The following is a 16,733-nucleotide window of genomic DNA, read 5'->3' on the forward strand; positions in this document are numbered from 1 at the left end:
ATTAATGCGAGGAGATGGATCTGAAGAGCTCTTCACCTCACTCAACAGTAGGCTTTTAGTCAGCCAGTTTGCTGTCTGTGCAACTGCAAAGACCCTCTTGGAGCTGTACCGCTGGGACTTTCAACTTCAGAGGATGGAACAATGGTCCTGAGTTAGATCGTGAGCCCCCCCAGATGATTCTGTAGCCTTCCTCTTCAGGGGCATCCAGGTGAATACGTGGCAAAGAGGCTCTCCAGATTAGTGCCCACTTTTGAAAATACACATCTTGGCACACAAACAGCAGTCCCTGCCTCTGAAAACAGTATCTGAACTTGATGATTGTGGGGAGAAAATCTTTCATCAACTGATGAATATTCATCGCTACTGGTTCGCACACTTAATGGCCTTTGATGAGTTGGCAGAAGCAACTCTGCTACCCTCTCAGCTATGGTTTGTCTTCTTTCTATCTATCAATGTTTACTGCTAAGACATGGATGTATTAAAACACCGAGAGGTAGGCAAAGGGATTTGGAAAAGTGAGAAAATGGTTTCATTTCAAATGCAATATTTTGGTTGAAATAAACCACAGTTGGTTAGTTTGGAATCTGATTATGTCCCCATCTGAAATTCTCCACGGGCATCTTCTCAGCTCAAGTTTCTTTAACATTTTACAAACAGCAACAAGGGCTACGGAAAGAACCTGTGGTTTGGTTTTCAGTAGATATTTTGACACTGGCGCTGCTTCCAGAATGGAAATGTAGTGCTGCAGTTTTTCTTAATATACTCTGCGGCCTGAGTCCTGCTCCAAGTGCAGCAGATGGGTGCTCTAGCCTGGTTGCACTGATTGGCCAAGTTTCATAGGGCCAATATACTTAATAACACAGCAAAGTCAGCATTTACTGATACATTTTACTACTGCGCTTCATTCTCTGACAAAATTAATATGCATTTTAATCGCGGCAGCAATTTCATGTGCTTCCAGTGTAGCGCTCTTTCAAAAAGTAAATGGCGAGCTCCTTGAAAGAGACTCCACTAGCTCTGTTTTGGAAAGAAGGAAGAAATAGGATGGCCGTGGTGCTGCTCTGACATTTTAATCTTTTCTACCAAAATGGCCAAATGAAAAGGTCAGATCTGAATCTCCTCCCACAATAACAGGAGGTCCAGACTCCGTTTCACCCAGTATGACCTCAGGCTATGCAACGGATCACCGAGTATCAGAACCTAATCACTGTCGCCTGTTGGTGTAAAGCAGCTCCTGAACAGCTCAACCATGCCCTGGTACAGGAAAGACCAGGGGCTGCAGGGGTGCAGGGGGAAAAAAGGCTCCTCCGCCGGATCCTTCACAGCTACACAGTCAAGAGGAGGTGTACCAACAGTCGAGGACCAGAGAGTCTCACTTCAGTCTCTGGGAAAATCATGGAGCGCGTCCTCTCGGGACACATTTTGGGGCATGCAAGGCAGAAGAAAGTGACTGGGAACAGTCAGCCCGGATTTGCCACAGGCAAATCACGCCCGGCCGACCTGACTGCTTTTTGTGATAAACTGACTGGACTTGCAGATCAGGGAGACCAGTGGATGACATTTACCTCGCCTTTAGCCAGGGTTTTACCACCACCTCTGACAAAATCACCATATCCGAGTGAGGACACTACCGTCTGGATGGCTGAAAAACTACTAAAATGATCAGGCTCAGAGAGGTGACGTTAACAGGACAGACTCCACTTGGAGGCCAGTAATAAGTGGACAGCTGCAGGAGACTACCGCACCTCTCGGTGACTGACTGAGGCTAAAGCTTGTGTTTGCTTTGTCTCAATACGCAGTGAAATCTGCATACTGAGGTCTTTTCTTTGGGCCAGACCCTCGGCAGACACAAACTACAGGGCTTTATTGATTTCAGTGTTACATGCACAGCCAAGATTCACCCTCTTATAGTAGCCGTGCTTAAAAGATTGACGGTGTTTTTTTTTCCACGACTCTTAAGAAGATGCTTACTCGCTAAGTAAACTAGTATGACTTCAGTGATTTAAGCTGTAATGATTTTCCTTCTGTACACTTTTGACTTAGCAAGTGCAAAAATTGTTAATAACAGTTCCTAAATTTAATGTCTCAGCTTTTCAGCTGTCAGCAGAACTGATCCCAATTACGCCTGAAGAGAAACTCAGGGGAATGAAACACCTGAACTTGTCCCTGAACATGGGTCCATCTGGTGACAGCTGACGTGCACGCTGATCGACGTTTTGAGTCTTCTACTGGTAAAGGCAAACCAAGTCATTTAGAATGCTAAGAAGGGTTAAAGAATCCACTTAGCCCTAACATCGATGCAACAGCAGTAAAAATGATTTGAGGAGAATGAGATCTAGTCTGAACTTGGTGCAGAAACACTCTACAGATTTTGCATTTTTAATGGAGATGACTGCTCTAGGCGTACCTGCTCAAGCAGGGAGGTTGGACAAGATTATCTCCAGACGTCCCTTCCAACCCCTACCATTCTGTGATTCTGTGAAATGCGGTGTTAATTTCTTATTTCCCCTCCTACTTTTTTCTGTCTTGGTGTGCCAAACGTAGCAGCTCAATGCCATAATCATCAAAGCAAGCGTGAAACAAAAGCTCACCTACCTTTCCTGTGTTTATAAAAACAAGGCAAACATTTCAGTATGATATACTGACAGGCTCCACATCTCAAAACACTGTCCAACTTCCTAAATCACTTCTTTGGAATATCCATATAAACTCATCTGCCTTTCTGCACAGCATACAAATCATTTTGGTATATATGTACAAATCAGGTCTTAGTCAGTCTGGAGGGCAGGTCTCTACACAAAACAGCTGCAGGGGCATGAACAGCTACAAAACATGCAGACAGACAAAAAGAATAACCATCCACATGGGACAAATTCTGCATACACACCGGTATGATTATGGAGTGACTCCATCCTTACCCAGTCCAGTCACTCTAGATTTCCATCTGCGGAGCTGTGATAAGAATTTGGACTGCTATAGAAAATCTGTAATTTTTTTTTTCCTTCTTGGCTCCCCCCTTCTATTAAGAAACAGGGAAAATGCAAAGAGGTCAAAAAACATTGCTCTAGAAGTAGGCAGCAAAGTCCAACTGGTGCGTACACGTGCACGCGTGTGAGTCTACGGATGCACTTGGAGGCAGATATTTAGGGCAAAATCAAACTGAAACTATCTAAAAATCCGGCTACGCATAAGACAGCCTGACTGCCTTTCTCCCCTGTAGTAATGCAAAGGTTCCTTGCCTTACAGCTGGGCAGGACTGGACTTTCCAAGCTGATCACCCACCTATACTTATTCTACGATGGTACTATAAGAAAGAGAGGGTCAGACGGTGCTTCTCATTTGTTCTTGTCTGCGTCAGGGAGCATAGGTTACCCGCAAGCATCAACCTTCCGAGCTACAGCCAGTGCAGCGCCAGGCGGGTCTGCAGATCCTGCCCCCTCCCTGCTGGGCTCCAGCAGCTCCTTGCTAGTGCAGCTCCATCCCAATCCACCACAGAGTCTCCGGTTTGTGACGCAACCTAGACTTTTTATTCCTTTGCCCTGGGCGTGCAATCTTAATTAAGTTTATTTAAATGATGAGCAACTCCTGTGCCATTGTCAGGGCCAGCCTCACCACCCTCCAGCAAGCCCTTTCAAAAGTGCTATTTAAAACCTCCACCAAAAACTTCCAGGTTTCCACTTTTTCAGAGCTTGCCATGCAATGCACATACCTGGTAACTTCACAGTTATTTGTTCCCTCCACACAAGCATTCGGAAGTCCTGGGGAAGAGGAAACCGCAAATACTCCTTCTGGGGGAAATGAAATAATTACGTATTTGCATAACAAAGAGATATTAGCCAAATCTGTTCAGCATGTGAAGGCCAGTCCCACACTTGCGCTGATTAGCTGCCTGGCTTTCAGGCTTTCCAGAATTTACTTACAAAAGCAATCTCTGCTGCTGCAGCTCCTCCATCCAGCTCTCCTCGCTGTCATCTGGCAAATACCCTCCTGCAGCTCCACCTCGGCTGGCTCACACCAGCCCTCCGCACCATCTGTTTGCCCGTCTCAGATGGGCTTCTGTGTATTCTGCTCTGGCAGGGCTCCCGCCACCTAGCCTTCGGGTCAATGACACCAGCTTTGTTCCCAGCAGCATGTCTCCAACCCCACATAGTCACCCTGACTCTTAGTAGACCCATAATCTCTGGCTAAGGTGTGTCATCCTGCCCCCCAGAAGCCATCACTCCAGAGAAACCTTGTCTAGTCTCACTGGATTCGCTCTTGTGACACAGTCAGCAGAAGCCTCCACAGTCAACTCCGAATGACCCACTTATCCTAAGCCAAATCATTCCTCTACATCCCTTATACACACACATTCCCACGTACAACACCGTGAAGTTCATAACCAGCACAGGAGAACACTAAACAGCACATCAGCCAGCAGCGCTTGGAATCGCACTACGCAAACCGAAAATCACTCTCCGCTTTTACTGGGGAACCAAGCGGTGCTTGCTCTCTTCGAACATCCTTGCCCTTGGTCTTAGAGATGTGTACAGAAAACCTTCCTTTTGCTAGGCAAGGTCACGGTGAGAAACTTGTACCAAGCCGCTCCTGTGCACAGCCACTACATATATCCATTATGCTCGCTTTTTTACGCTCACTTAGACTGGGTGTTTGCTCAGGTGGCCAGCATCAGCCTTCCTGATGAAGGTGCCTTCCCAGCATAATTTTTCCTCTAGGGCCCGGAGATCACATGTTTCTCTCATCACAGAGAACTTCTGCTGTGGGATCTGTAATAACTCTGCTTGGAGTTGAGCTGAAATAAAACATGCCTCTAGCAAACAATAGCCAAATAACGAGAGTGATGTTTTTTGTTCTTGTAAAGAGCGTATACTGCACACGGGGCTAATCTGCATGGCTTCAGTACATTCAGCACCTGTGTTTTTGTTTTCTTTGCAGTGGGAACAGTGGCTTGGCCTGCACTGCTTGTCCCTGCCTGCCTTGCAGAGAATTGCCCAAAGGTTTTCTTAATTTTTAATCTGATTTCTTTTCTGTATGTAGGGCGTTAGAGTTAATGGAGAATTTTTCCCTACAACCTCTTTCACTGATGGCCAAAAGAAGAACACCTAATGACCAAGCTGTATGCTGCTTGGGGATCCTGTTTTATACACGAGATAGGGGTCAGCTATTAAGGTGGCGGTACCATCCCCCATTTCCTTCTTTCAGCTTTGAAGATGCAGCTAGATTGGCAAGGCTGCTGCTGGAGTCACCAACTTAAGAGTTCACGAAGCGTTGTTGTGTTCACGAGCCGATACTTTACCGTACAGCTACCAAATTCACAAGTGGGGCTCAGTTACCGCCATTGCTGGGGTTCTCAGACACCTGGCCTTCCACGAAACCACTTCCAGTCAGAGAATGCAAGGCTGCCGATGCCTCTCCATAAAACCACACCTAACTCATCATTATTTCATTTCACAGAATATGAGAAGTTTCTAACTCCACCAAAGCATCCCATTGTGACAGTTAAGAATAAAGAACTTCAGATTGTGGCGGAAAATTACTTTTCTTTTCAACGCACTATATTTTGTATTAAACAATAACTCTTCTTGTGATTCTGCTTACAGCTCAGGACGGAGCTGTTCGGCACCAATCTCACACTACATTTGAGCTTCACTCTATTATGCAAAACAACAACAGCAGCAACAGTTCCGAACGTTGTTGCTAGACCAAAGATCCAGACTCCACATAAAAAGAACTATGATTTTGGCAGAGGAGGTAAAGAAACATAGAAGAATCCAAAACACATACAAGCTAATAAAAATCTGTAGACCGTAAACTCATGCATGCAGTTTAGACATGCTTGAAAAAAAAAAACAACACACAAACCCCGCCACTACTGGTATAAAATCTAAGGTTCTGGGGATCCCTTGCAAGGGTGCCCTTTCCCATCAATGCCTAAAATCAGAGATCTTACGGCAGCGTGCGAACTCTGTACCTGCAGTAAACGTCACGATCAGCGACAATACCAGAGTCCCTTTTCAGAACAGAATGGGGAAATTTCCATTCACCGTACGTTTATGGCAGGCAATAGTTCCGGGCTGGACAGTTTGCATTTGTTTCTGCTAAAAAGTCACAGAGCACAAGAACATATACAGGAAGCTTTCATGTGGTTATCAGTCCTTGAAAGCTTCTCTCTTGATTACCATATGTTTTGCAAGTCCACTTCGCCGTCTGTCTACCCAGGGCTGAACAGTGACAAGATGTTGGGAAAAACCACTGCTGACTTTCTAGGGAAACGGAGTCTCCAACAGCACTTCATTGCTTTTAGGCACTATCCTGTTTGTCTAAGAAAATTGGCCTCTTCTTTAAAATGCAAGTCAGATTATTACAGAAGCGTTTGGGGACAGATTTTCACTTACAGCAGAGGCTAGAGTTTCTTCCAGTTAGGACAGGCAAAGGACTACAACATGTAACTCGGGAGCTTTCGTTTACGATAACACTCTGGGGTCCTAGGTTTTGAACGTCAGAGAGACAGAACACCAGGAGATTAGCTCATACGCAAGGACGGGTGGGAAGAAATCACGTTAGTTTACCAAACAGCCCAAAATTCTGTGAATACCATCCTTTCGTTGCAGATATTACAGTTTACTTTTTGTCACAAGCGAGGTTTACTGACCAAGTCAGAAATAGCATGAAATTACAACTGCGTAGGAGGTCAGCGCCGACTGCAAAAGATGAGGCTTCCTACATCTACGGTCTTCCATTACCTATCCTTAGAGATATACAGTGCATTGGTGTGCTCACTGACCTGGAAATACATAAAGCTCACTCAGATCCAAACTTCCTTCCATTTTCCTGCACGTGTAGACAGTGGATTGTCCTAGACTTCCTGCTGTTCTTCTGAATCAAGAGTATTGATTAATAACATGAAAACAAAGATTAATTCGTGGAAATAACTTCTAAAGTTGAAAATCTATTTCTCTTAAGTTCTACTTCATGTTACTTATTTATTTGTTATGATTCTGAGATAATGTTCTCCAAACTCCAGGGACCACTTTCCAACTTAGGTTTTGTAACGTTACTTTAAAATCCGATTAGACTGAGAAGGAAAAATGACAATTCATTCGTCAATAAAAAAAACCTCATACCCTTTCCACCACTTGTTCCTTCTACCAGCCTTCGTGGTGAGGATTTCTCCCTCTCCAGTGTTCGAGAGGCAAAACCTAATGTTTTCAAAATGGCTCAGGAGTATTCATTTTCTTTTCTTGGGGTAAAAAAAAATATCCCAAATGCTAAGCTGTACTATAAAGGCCATTTTGTTTCAATGCTATAAAAATATTTGTGAGTCAATATCGAGCCCTTCCCTTGAGCTGCCTCAAGACACTGGGGCAGCAAAGCAAAGCTGAGTCAATGACAGAAGCCTGGTTTTCAGGTGAGATGCAAGGAACGATGGAAATCTTTATGTGTGGTACTGGCAAATGAGGGAAACACCCAGAAGCACCAAGGTCAGGAGGAGCCTGCCCTAACCGTGCAAGGTCTTCCCTCTGGAGACGTACCTACAGCCCTCTGCAAAATCAAAGCGTTACCACAGCCTTGGGCTTTTGTTCTTCCCGTTAATAGCCCTGGGAAGAGGCATCGTTCGTCTCTGCCCGTTTGTTCTCCGAGCAGGCTTTTACCTCGGTATTTCCATCCGCTTTGATGTGCAGGGCTCCAGCGAGCGCTGGGTTTCGCTGCCCGCAGCGGGCAGGGAGGCTCCTGCTGCCGGCCTTTGCTCCGTCTACACTAGGGGGCTCTGCCGACCCGGCTATGGAGGCAGCGGCCGGGGCTGGGCCGCGGAGGCTCGGCCTGACACGGCGAGCAGCCCTGCCGCGCTCGGGGCGCTCCCTCCGCAACCTGGCTGCGGCTCAGGGGCGAGAGACCTCACCTCCAGCTTGCGCCTCTGCTGCAAAAGCTTCAGGGTGCTATGGGTGAAGCGCTCTATATAAAAGCAAGGTGTTACAGTAAAAGATTTTATGGTATTTCAGAAATGGCAGAACTTCATAACATGGAAGGTTTTACGGGAGAGGAAACAAGGCTTCTAAGTCTCTCCCAAATTACTGAAGCTTTGAAGTAACAACTTTCACTTTGTAATTGTTGGAACACTCCCTCTCCTTGCAGTAAAGGGATCTTTAATGCGCCAACTGCTAAGACCGAGGCGCTCAGCCTTTTCCAAAGGGAACGTGCTCGTGATGAGGCTGGCAGATAAACCCCACCCTACGGTAAGCCCAGCAGCGCTGCTACCATCTTTTTTTCTTGTCTGAGTTGCCTCGCTTGTCCTTTTCAGAAATGCACAGTACTGAGGCCAGAGAATACCATTAAAATAATCCAGTCCCCTAAAGAATAAGGTCCGGGGGATTTTCTTCAGCCACCTTCTGCCTTTGTTTCCTCTGCCTTCGCCTCCACATCCTTTTTCTTTTATCTGTAATTATTGCTTTTGTTTCCTGCTAGGCCTCCCTGCTGCTTACCTTTATGCCATTTTCCACTTCTCCAGCAAGGAGACAGCTACGTTGGTGGTTATGCCAGCTGGGTCACGTAAGCACGGGCAACTTCTCCAGTTGCCCTGGGAATGGAAAAGAGTCCCTTGGGCCATTGCGTTGCTGCCCGAACTTCTGGCAAGTCGGTACTAGAACAGCAGCGCGAGCAGGAACGGATAAGAGGCGGCTTTCAAGGAACCACTAATGCCATCAAAATGCTGCAGATCACTCTACAATTACCAGTCAATTTGGTATCACTTCTCCCTGCTACCCTGTGAATGGCTTGGTCCGTGTTACATGGTGTTAGCTGCTCAACAGAAGTCCAGGCCTACCTAAAAAAAAAGAGTCTCCCAGGAAGAATTTAAAACATCCTGTTGCTGGGGAACTACGGGACAGTAGTTTCGTTGCTTTACCCCAGGAAAGAATTCAGCACCTGTGTCCCATCTGCCCTGCTGCCTTAGGAGTAGTGGGAAAAGTTGGGTCCAAACCTTCTGTCTTCCCTTTAGGTGCTTTTGTGACTGACATACCCCATGGACTTCACACAAGACAAACAAGGGGCCCAGATACATGGACTGTACAGACACTATGGAATCTTCCTTCCACTTTCCTCAAGGAGCGAAGCACAAACCAGCTCTAAACCAGTATAAAAATCCCGCTTCCTACCCCTGAACGCAAGACAAAGATCTTTCAACTGTTTATTTTTCTTCCAGATGACAAATAATTGCGAGAAGAGCCACATAGATGGACCTCAGGTCCCTCTTCTGACGATATGGTCATAGATAACAACATGGAGATAGAGATCGGTTTTAACAGGCGTCCGTGTTGTGTTGTCTCCTGGGTAGGCCTGAAACACAAAAGATGACAGAGACCCAGTCAGGAGAGGGAAAACACAGGGATTTTAATGTAGTGAGTTTTCTTCTTCTTCCCTTGTTACATAGATGCAACTAACTCTGAGGGTGGCGATTTCTTAGTGAAGATCCATGTCCCGGCACCAGGCAGTTCGTTCCTCCTGCAATGCTTTTAGCAGGTGCAAAGACAGCGATAGAGCTCTTTTAGCTAAATACAATTAGGAACAAGTGGACCATCGACTGGTCAAGGAGAAGGCCCGCTTGCAAAGATCAGGCAGCTGGCACTAAGTCTGTTCAAGCTGAACCCTGTGAGAGAGAACTCGTGCCAATTTCAGTTTGGCCCGTAGCAAGCACTCCTCAAAATCTCGTTCTCCATCAGTGAGTGTTACAGAAAAGCCAAAGCCAGATGGATGTCATGGGGACTCACAGCGCTGTGCCCTGCAACCTGTGGGGAGACACAATGCACAAGCACAAACGCTTCTTAAAGTGGCTCCTGGCACGCAAGGATCTTTCACATAGACACTAAAGAGCTCGTTATTTGTTACAGATGTTCTGCAGCTGCAGGAAGTTGGATTGGTGGCCCACTTTCAATGCAACCAAACACATTTTTAGGTATGCATTTTTGAATTTCTAACAAACCAATGCACTTATTTTGAAATGCACATAATTTGATATTTGGTACTGTTACTATTCATATGCGACCATCTTTCAGGGGAAGCACATCAAAGAAACCATCATCCTAGATCAGTTCAGCAGAAACCCAAACAAATTATTGCCCAGCTTAGTTCATGTTGGTTTTGAGAGTAACCAAAGCCTGGGTGTGTTTGTCACATCCAATCTAAATTCTAGGGACTTCAGTTGTAAAGTTTAAAAAAGCGCAGCTGGCATCAGAGGAACACAGTCGGTTTCTTACAGAGGGAAGCTGCCTATAACGTTATTAGCCATTCAACTTTCAACATGAAAGTTAAAATACCCACGGCAATTTAATCCAGCTTTCAACTACAGCCGAAAATGGGACGTCTGGGTATGACTCGAGCATTGGCTTTGTTTGGATCCAACTGCTATGTAAATAAACAGGAAAGACCAATCAACTTCAGCAATAACAGAATCAGAGCCATTTTTAGGTGAAAGCAAAGCATACATCTATGCTGTCAATCAGACACAGAGTCCACAACCTTCGTCCAGTTTATAGTGGTACCGAGGCACAAGTATCCTTTCTTTTATGCAGTTGCAAATCATTCTGAACCATTTACTCCGTGCTGGAGAAAGACACCTCTCCCCAAGAAGATGCACCTAGTGTCAAATTTCGCTTTTGTGAGGGACAGGGTTTAAAATCCACGTTTGACCCTTACGCCAGTGACAATCTCAATCTGCAACGAGAACTAAATGACCTTAACAGGGCCGCTTTCCTCACGACTTCTGCAATCTTTTGTATTAAGGAGGAAGAATAAGGACTGTGTGTGGTTGGGAAGGGAATTCTGCCAGTTTTGGTTCACCACTGCAAAAGTGCTGGGGTAGAGGATGGCCCACACTTCAGGATGCAGGAACTGATTCTGCTTTTTGGACTTGTTTGTGTTCAGCAGGCACTGCTAGGATTTGGGGTACTACAGTTCCTGCAAATTGCAGCTTTTTTGTGTCAAAGTAGCCTAATATTTATTTAATTTTATCCAATATTTATTTTTATCCACCTGCAGGCATGTCTCGCAATAGACACTTGATTTTTAAGAGGAGATAGGTACAGGGACCACCAGCCCCAGGATGTGTTGCCAATATTTTAGCAATTTTTCCTTTTAGCTAGAGGCGCACGTGTCGTCCTCTGAGTAAAACGCAGTGTCTTTCCACACCAGAGGTACCTGCTTATACTCTCCCATACTTCACTCTTCCCATCTCCCAGTCAGCTCCACTTTCCTCCTCAGCCCGTTCCCTCTGCCATGCCTCCCTCTCCTTAGCACTTCTCAGCAATTCAATCAATATGACATAGCCTCAGCCTGCAGCTTATCCTGGCAGGAATGGCATCAGTTTCTCATTCTGGTTGGAAGGATCACGGGCAGGGTATAAGAGAAACCCTGCGTCCGAAACCTTTTGGTTTTATCAGTTAGTTCAACTTCTGATTTTTGTCATCACAAGGGAAAGGCTTAGACACACTCAGTCGTACCCGAGGTAGGCTAACTTTACCCTGACACGGACCAGAGCAGCTGTGTTAACAAGGAGAACAGCACGTCTGAGTAAGCCTGAAATATTAGGTGTGTATTGATAAAGACACTATTTGCCATCGGACTCAACAGTTTAGCAGTCAAACTCCATCGCATAAAGAAAGCTTAGAATATTGGGCAGGGTGGGGTGGGGCAGGGTGGGGGAAGAGACATTTACCTTGGGATCCACATTTACTATCTTCCTATCACTTCTGTTCTTGAAGAGTAGTCCACAGGCGTTTTCTGCAATCACTTCGTAATTTGGGCTGGAATTTGAAGTGCTGACATTTCTATCCCAGTTGTAAAAGCTGTGAAAATGGGAAACAGAAATGCTGTACTTTTAATGGATGTCATTCTTCCAGCTTAAAGGGCAGATTCTGACCTCCTCATTCATGCTGAGTAGTTCCTGATTCCATAACAGCCCCTCTGAAAGCCAGACAGATTCACCAAGGAGCAGAAGTCTACTAAATATTTGAAAACCTGTCCAAATGCGGCCCTACGTATCTGATCTCTGGCAAACCGTAACTGAGGCCCCTTGCTGTCTCCTCATTCACTCAGCACTAGTGTTACTAAAAGACTTGGAGCCTGGGTTATAACTAGTGGGAAGTGGTAGTGCTTGAGAACTACTACTGTGACAGAAACAGCTCTGGAAACCACCTGAAAGTGCTTCCTGGACCACCACAGGTCTGCAGACCAGATGTGGGAACTGATGGTTTCCCCCTAGGATCTCACTGGGAGTCTCTTGCTACCTTACTGCTTTCCTTTCTCTTGTTTTTAATATAATTCTGGTAGTAAGGAGTTTTTGCAAGGCTCCTCATGGGCTGAACTCCAGCTCCCCAAGGAAAATCCCAGCTCCCCAGAGATCTGTATGTGTCAGCCTGGGATTAGTCCTGGAGCAAACCGCTCAATCAGGCTGACTGCGCTCGCGAGTTTCCAAAACGTCTGGCGCTGAACAAAATTCAAAAGGAATCAGTCGGCCACGTCAAATACAAAATGGACACAGGAGGGTTTCAGCAGTTCATCTGCCTTTCTCTCAGGTCAGAGGTGCTGGAATTTCCCGAGTCGTCTTACATTTCTGCTTTCGGACTTCTCAAACTGTTTATCACCTGACCTCAGGCCTTGTGGCCCTTGTACTTGCCACGGGGCCAACGAGCAGTCTGTCATTGGCACGCTCATTGTTCGGATTTGTTTAGAAATCTTCTCAGCTCAGACGTACCTACAAATTGGACAATGCCGTGGCGCTGCCGTGCGCACCTCGCTGGGACACTCATTTGATCCCTGAAGTGGCACACTGCATTTCTGCTGCTGATCAGATGAGTGTGTCTTTTGCAAAGGACGGAGGAGATGGAAGGAAGTCAGGAAATCACCCTGCGTCTAAGGAGGATTCAAGAAACATAGAGAACACCTTTTCATTTTCCTGCCTTCTGCAAAGATGCTCCATTCCAACTAGATACACGGTTCTGGTTTTCAGAGCGCCTTGGTTTCTTTCTCAGTTTGAAAGAGGGCAAAACGACAGGCCTCGCTGTTATGTATACCAAACCTTTTTATAGCCTGAACACCTCTGGTAGGAGCGGAGCAATGTGTAATGACTAGGAGATGAATTTACAATGCCCCTACAGAGTTCGTCCCGGCATCACGGAAGTCGGCAGGTGATTTGCCACTGAAGTCGACAGCCTTGGATTATAGCCAGATAACGTAAAATGGTGTGCTCAGCACAAAGTTATGTCCTTGAGCAAGCGAGTGAGTGCGAGTAGAAGCTGCCCTCTGGAACTCTGGGCAGCTGAATGCTTAGATGCCTACAGAAAATGAGCGGAAGGTGGGTGGACACAATTCATTTAGCCTAGTAGTAATAACTGTTTTGCTTTGATATGCTAATTGGTCACGTTAATTTGTCATCTATAAGATTATTTAATGTTCCTGAGTACCCACATTAAGTGGAAAACGGAAGATTTTTTCATTCACACTTTAAATCTAAGAATAAGAATATGCACAAACTCATATACAAATTAAATACACATATCCTTTAACTCTCTACTCGGTTACCAGATTTCGTTCTTACAGCTTTTCCCTCTCTCCGAGGACACAACCTGGTTAATGAATCCAATTGCACAAATAGATATTGTTTCTGCTAGAAAACCACTACCAGATTAGGAAGGGATTGCTCTACATTATCGCGGGGCGTGGGGAGATGTGTCTCTCTGCAAAGACTTCCCCACATTCATTAAAAAGAAATTACACATCTGAAGGCAGAAATTGTCAATTAGCTGTCGGATAATAACTTCCTGCATTTTGCCAAGTTTCCAACCCCACTTCTCCGATACTTCCCCATTTAAGCCAGTGAAGACAAGATCAGAGCTCAGACAGCCTTTCTGCTGGGAAATCAATGTCTGGTGCAAACAGTTTTGTTATGGACTCTTTCACTCCGTGACAGATAAGTTCCCATCATGTGCTCAGATGTCAGGCATAAATCCCAAGTCCACCGCCAAACAAAGCGAATCTCTCTGAAGCCTGTAGCGAGGGCTACGAGAACGGGGCAGTGGCCTGCGCAACTCTCCAGCTGCCTGCCCCCCCGTACAAGCCCCGAGCTTCTTGGCATTCCCATGTTCTCTAAAACAAAGACCAGCGCAGACAGCAAGACGGCGGCGGCTTTAACGAAGCCTAGATGTCTGGCCACAGAAGGACATTTCCCCTGCATACCTTTATTCGTGTTCTTCACGGAAAACTGACAACATCAAGAGATTAGAGTAAGCCTCACACCCACCTTCGGCAGGTAGGAGGAGAAGGGCTGCTCCATCTAGAGGACAGTGGTACTGGGAGGACAAAGTAACACATGCTAGCAGAAAATACTACTAACGCTCCTTTTACTGCCTAAAGAGGCAGGAGGTCAGAAGAACATTTTGATCAGAGGAGCAAGGGGTTGGAGAAGGCTCCTCTGGAGCCACCTCTCCCCTGCCAGTTACTGTTAAGGTGAAACCTGCTCACTGTCATCAGTGTATTCTGCCACGAGGCTGCTGCAAGAGACGGGGCTGGAAATCACGACCTAGGGAATCCCATCTCATCTGTGCTGCTTTCTCTACAATAAATAGTAAACTAAACTTCAGCAGTAAGTGCTTTTTAGGAGTTACTATAATCCCAATCTAATCAAACTGATTTCTGTTAGCAGAATCCCACGTGGCTTTAAATATTTAAATTACCCTGAGATGAAAACATGCTAACAGATGAACATGACCTAGAACGTGGCCAATGAAAAAAAATTCAGCATACATTTTTTTCTATTATTTTGTTTGATTACCATGTGTTTTGGAACAAATGTAGCTATTTCCAGCACGGCACTTAAGTACGTGGAGTATGAGAGACTTAGCAGTGCCCATAGTCCAGCTGCAGGAAGAATACACCTTGGGTTTTTTAAAAATTTTTTTTGTTTGTTTCTTTGTTTCTATGTTTTTTGTTTTGTTTTAGAAATTGACTTGTTCGTGCAGAGGTATATAACAAGTAGCACCCTGACTTTGAGAATACAGACTAAAGTATGTGAGGCGGGGTTTTTTTCCCATTCATCAGCTAATTCTGGTCTGAGCAGATTTTCATTCTGCAGGCAGGCAGGTGCCCTCCCAGAACACAGGAGTCTGAATAGAGGTTTTTGTACCCTTAAAGTTATCCTTTGGGTACCAAGATGGCAGCACATCAAAACACATGGTGCTTACAGAATGTCTTTAATCCAAAAATCTCTGGGTCCTTTTGTAAACACACATTAAACCGCTTGACATTCTTGTGAGATGTAAGGCAGGCTTTATTGCAGTGGCTGGGGGAACCAGGGCACAAAAAACGTTGGAGATTTTCCCCTGGGACACGTGGGCCGACGGCAGCGCGGCGAAGGGTCCCAACTGCCAGCTCCAGCCAGGAGATGGGTGCTTTGGTTGGAGTCCTGTGGCTGTTCACATTCAGGGAGCTGAAGAATCGTTTTCCTAGAGGCAAATCCTTGGCAAGATTACAAACTGGATTTTGATGCCTCAGTGTGTGATTGTCCCCCTTTTTCCCTTATTCCGCAGTGGGAAACGAGCTGTGACGGAAAAACTTACACAGCTTGTTCCAGGGGTTGAAATGCCACAGTGCATTGGGGCTGGACAGAACAGAGAGCGCCTCAGACGCTGAACGAACTGAGGGTTGCCCATCACCGTCTGACCAAGAGAAAAGAAGGTGTGCATCTGCAGGGTAAGGGCTTTGTTGTCCCAACTTACTATTTACTATTTAGATCAGCAAAATCAGGGAGACAGAACACAGTGTAAAGGTGTTTATGTCTGTGTTGGCCCCACCTTTGATCCCATGGGGTTAGATTATACTAACCCTATTCTTTCTTCCCCTCCGGATAAGGATTGGTTCCTTGATTCAGTTCTCTGCTTTTCTCTTCCCACCCACACATACACAAAGATAAAACCATTCCCTATAGCAGACTGGGACTTCAGTCAAAAACTAATTATAAACAATGATGGCTCAACAGCCTTCTTCAGTTTGTGGTTCTGTGAATTTGTGATGCAAACTATCTGGCTTCAGACCACCTCCTGGTAATTTACAGACCAGCTTGCTTTAGCTGGGCAGCGGCAGAAGGGTGCAGACAAGGGAGATAGTGGGATGCAGGACAACAAAGGAGACGAGAACCGGGAATAAAAAGAAGCACCAGTTTCTTTATCCTGGCATTCTCTTTCTTTCTGCCCTCCGGTAGGAGCGCACTGGTAATCATTCTAATGGGGGGAAGCTGGCATTCTGCATGCACTTGCCAAATACGACAAAGTAGAAACATACTTGGATGGGATTTGGCCCATCAGTCCTTCCACAGCCTCCTGGTGCAAACAAGGTCAATGCCTCAACGGGACGTGACACGATGTAATACAGCACATGTGACTGACTCCATGCCAACCGCTGTTTCATAACAAGATGCATGTCACAGACCTCTGGTTAAACAAGAACAAGCTACTTTTTCTACCTAAGAAATTTAAAAATGCTGAGTTTTGCTTTTCATCTTGAAGCAGCTTTGACTGAAATAATTGCGTTGATCGAATGACTGCCAGGGTAGGGTGAGACGTTGCGGTGCTTTGGAAAACCAAGGCAGTTCGATTTGTCCACAGCTATTGTGCGCAGTACCCATTTTGGTGATGTTTTTCCCTGCTTACCTGTGCTATATTGTCACTATTGAATTAAAACCCTGTAGC

General features: G+C 45.6%; 1 protein-coding gene across 1 annotated transcript in view; it reads right to left on the minus strand.

Moving 5' to 3' along the window:
* Nucleotides 1-4,895: 4,895 nt before the first annotated feature.
* The window catches only part of CFAP299 (cilia and flagella associated protein 299), a 218,381-nt gene continuing 206,543 nt past the window's right edge, over nucleotides 4,896-16,733 (minus strand). The window contains exons 5-6 of the mRNA XM_075089906.1: nucleotides 11,708-11,837; nucleotides 4,896-9,333 (exon numbers count right to left, since the gene is read on the minus strand). Of these exons, the coding sequence (XP_074946007.1) occupies nucleotides 9,238-9,333; nucleotides 11,708-11,837 (226 nt within the window). The 3' untranslated portion in view covers nucleotides 4,896-9,237. The remainder of the gene's footprint in view (nucleotides 9,334-11,707; nucleotides 11,838-16,733) is intronic.

This window comes from Phalacrocorax aristotelis, chromosome 4, assembly GCF_949628215.1.
Source record: "Phalacrocorax aristotelis chromosome 4, bGulAri2.1, whole genome shotgun sequence".
NCBI lineage: Eukaryota > Metazoa > Chordata > Aves > Suliformes > Phalacrocoracidae > Phalacrocorax > Phalacrocorax aristotelis.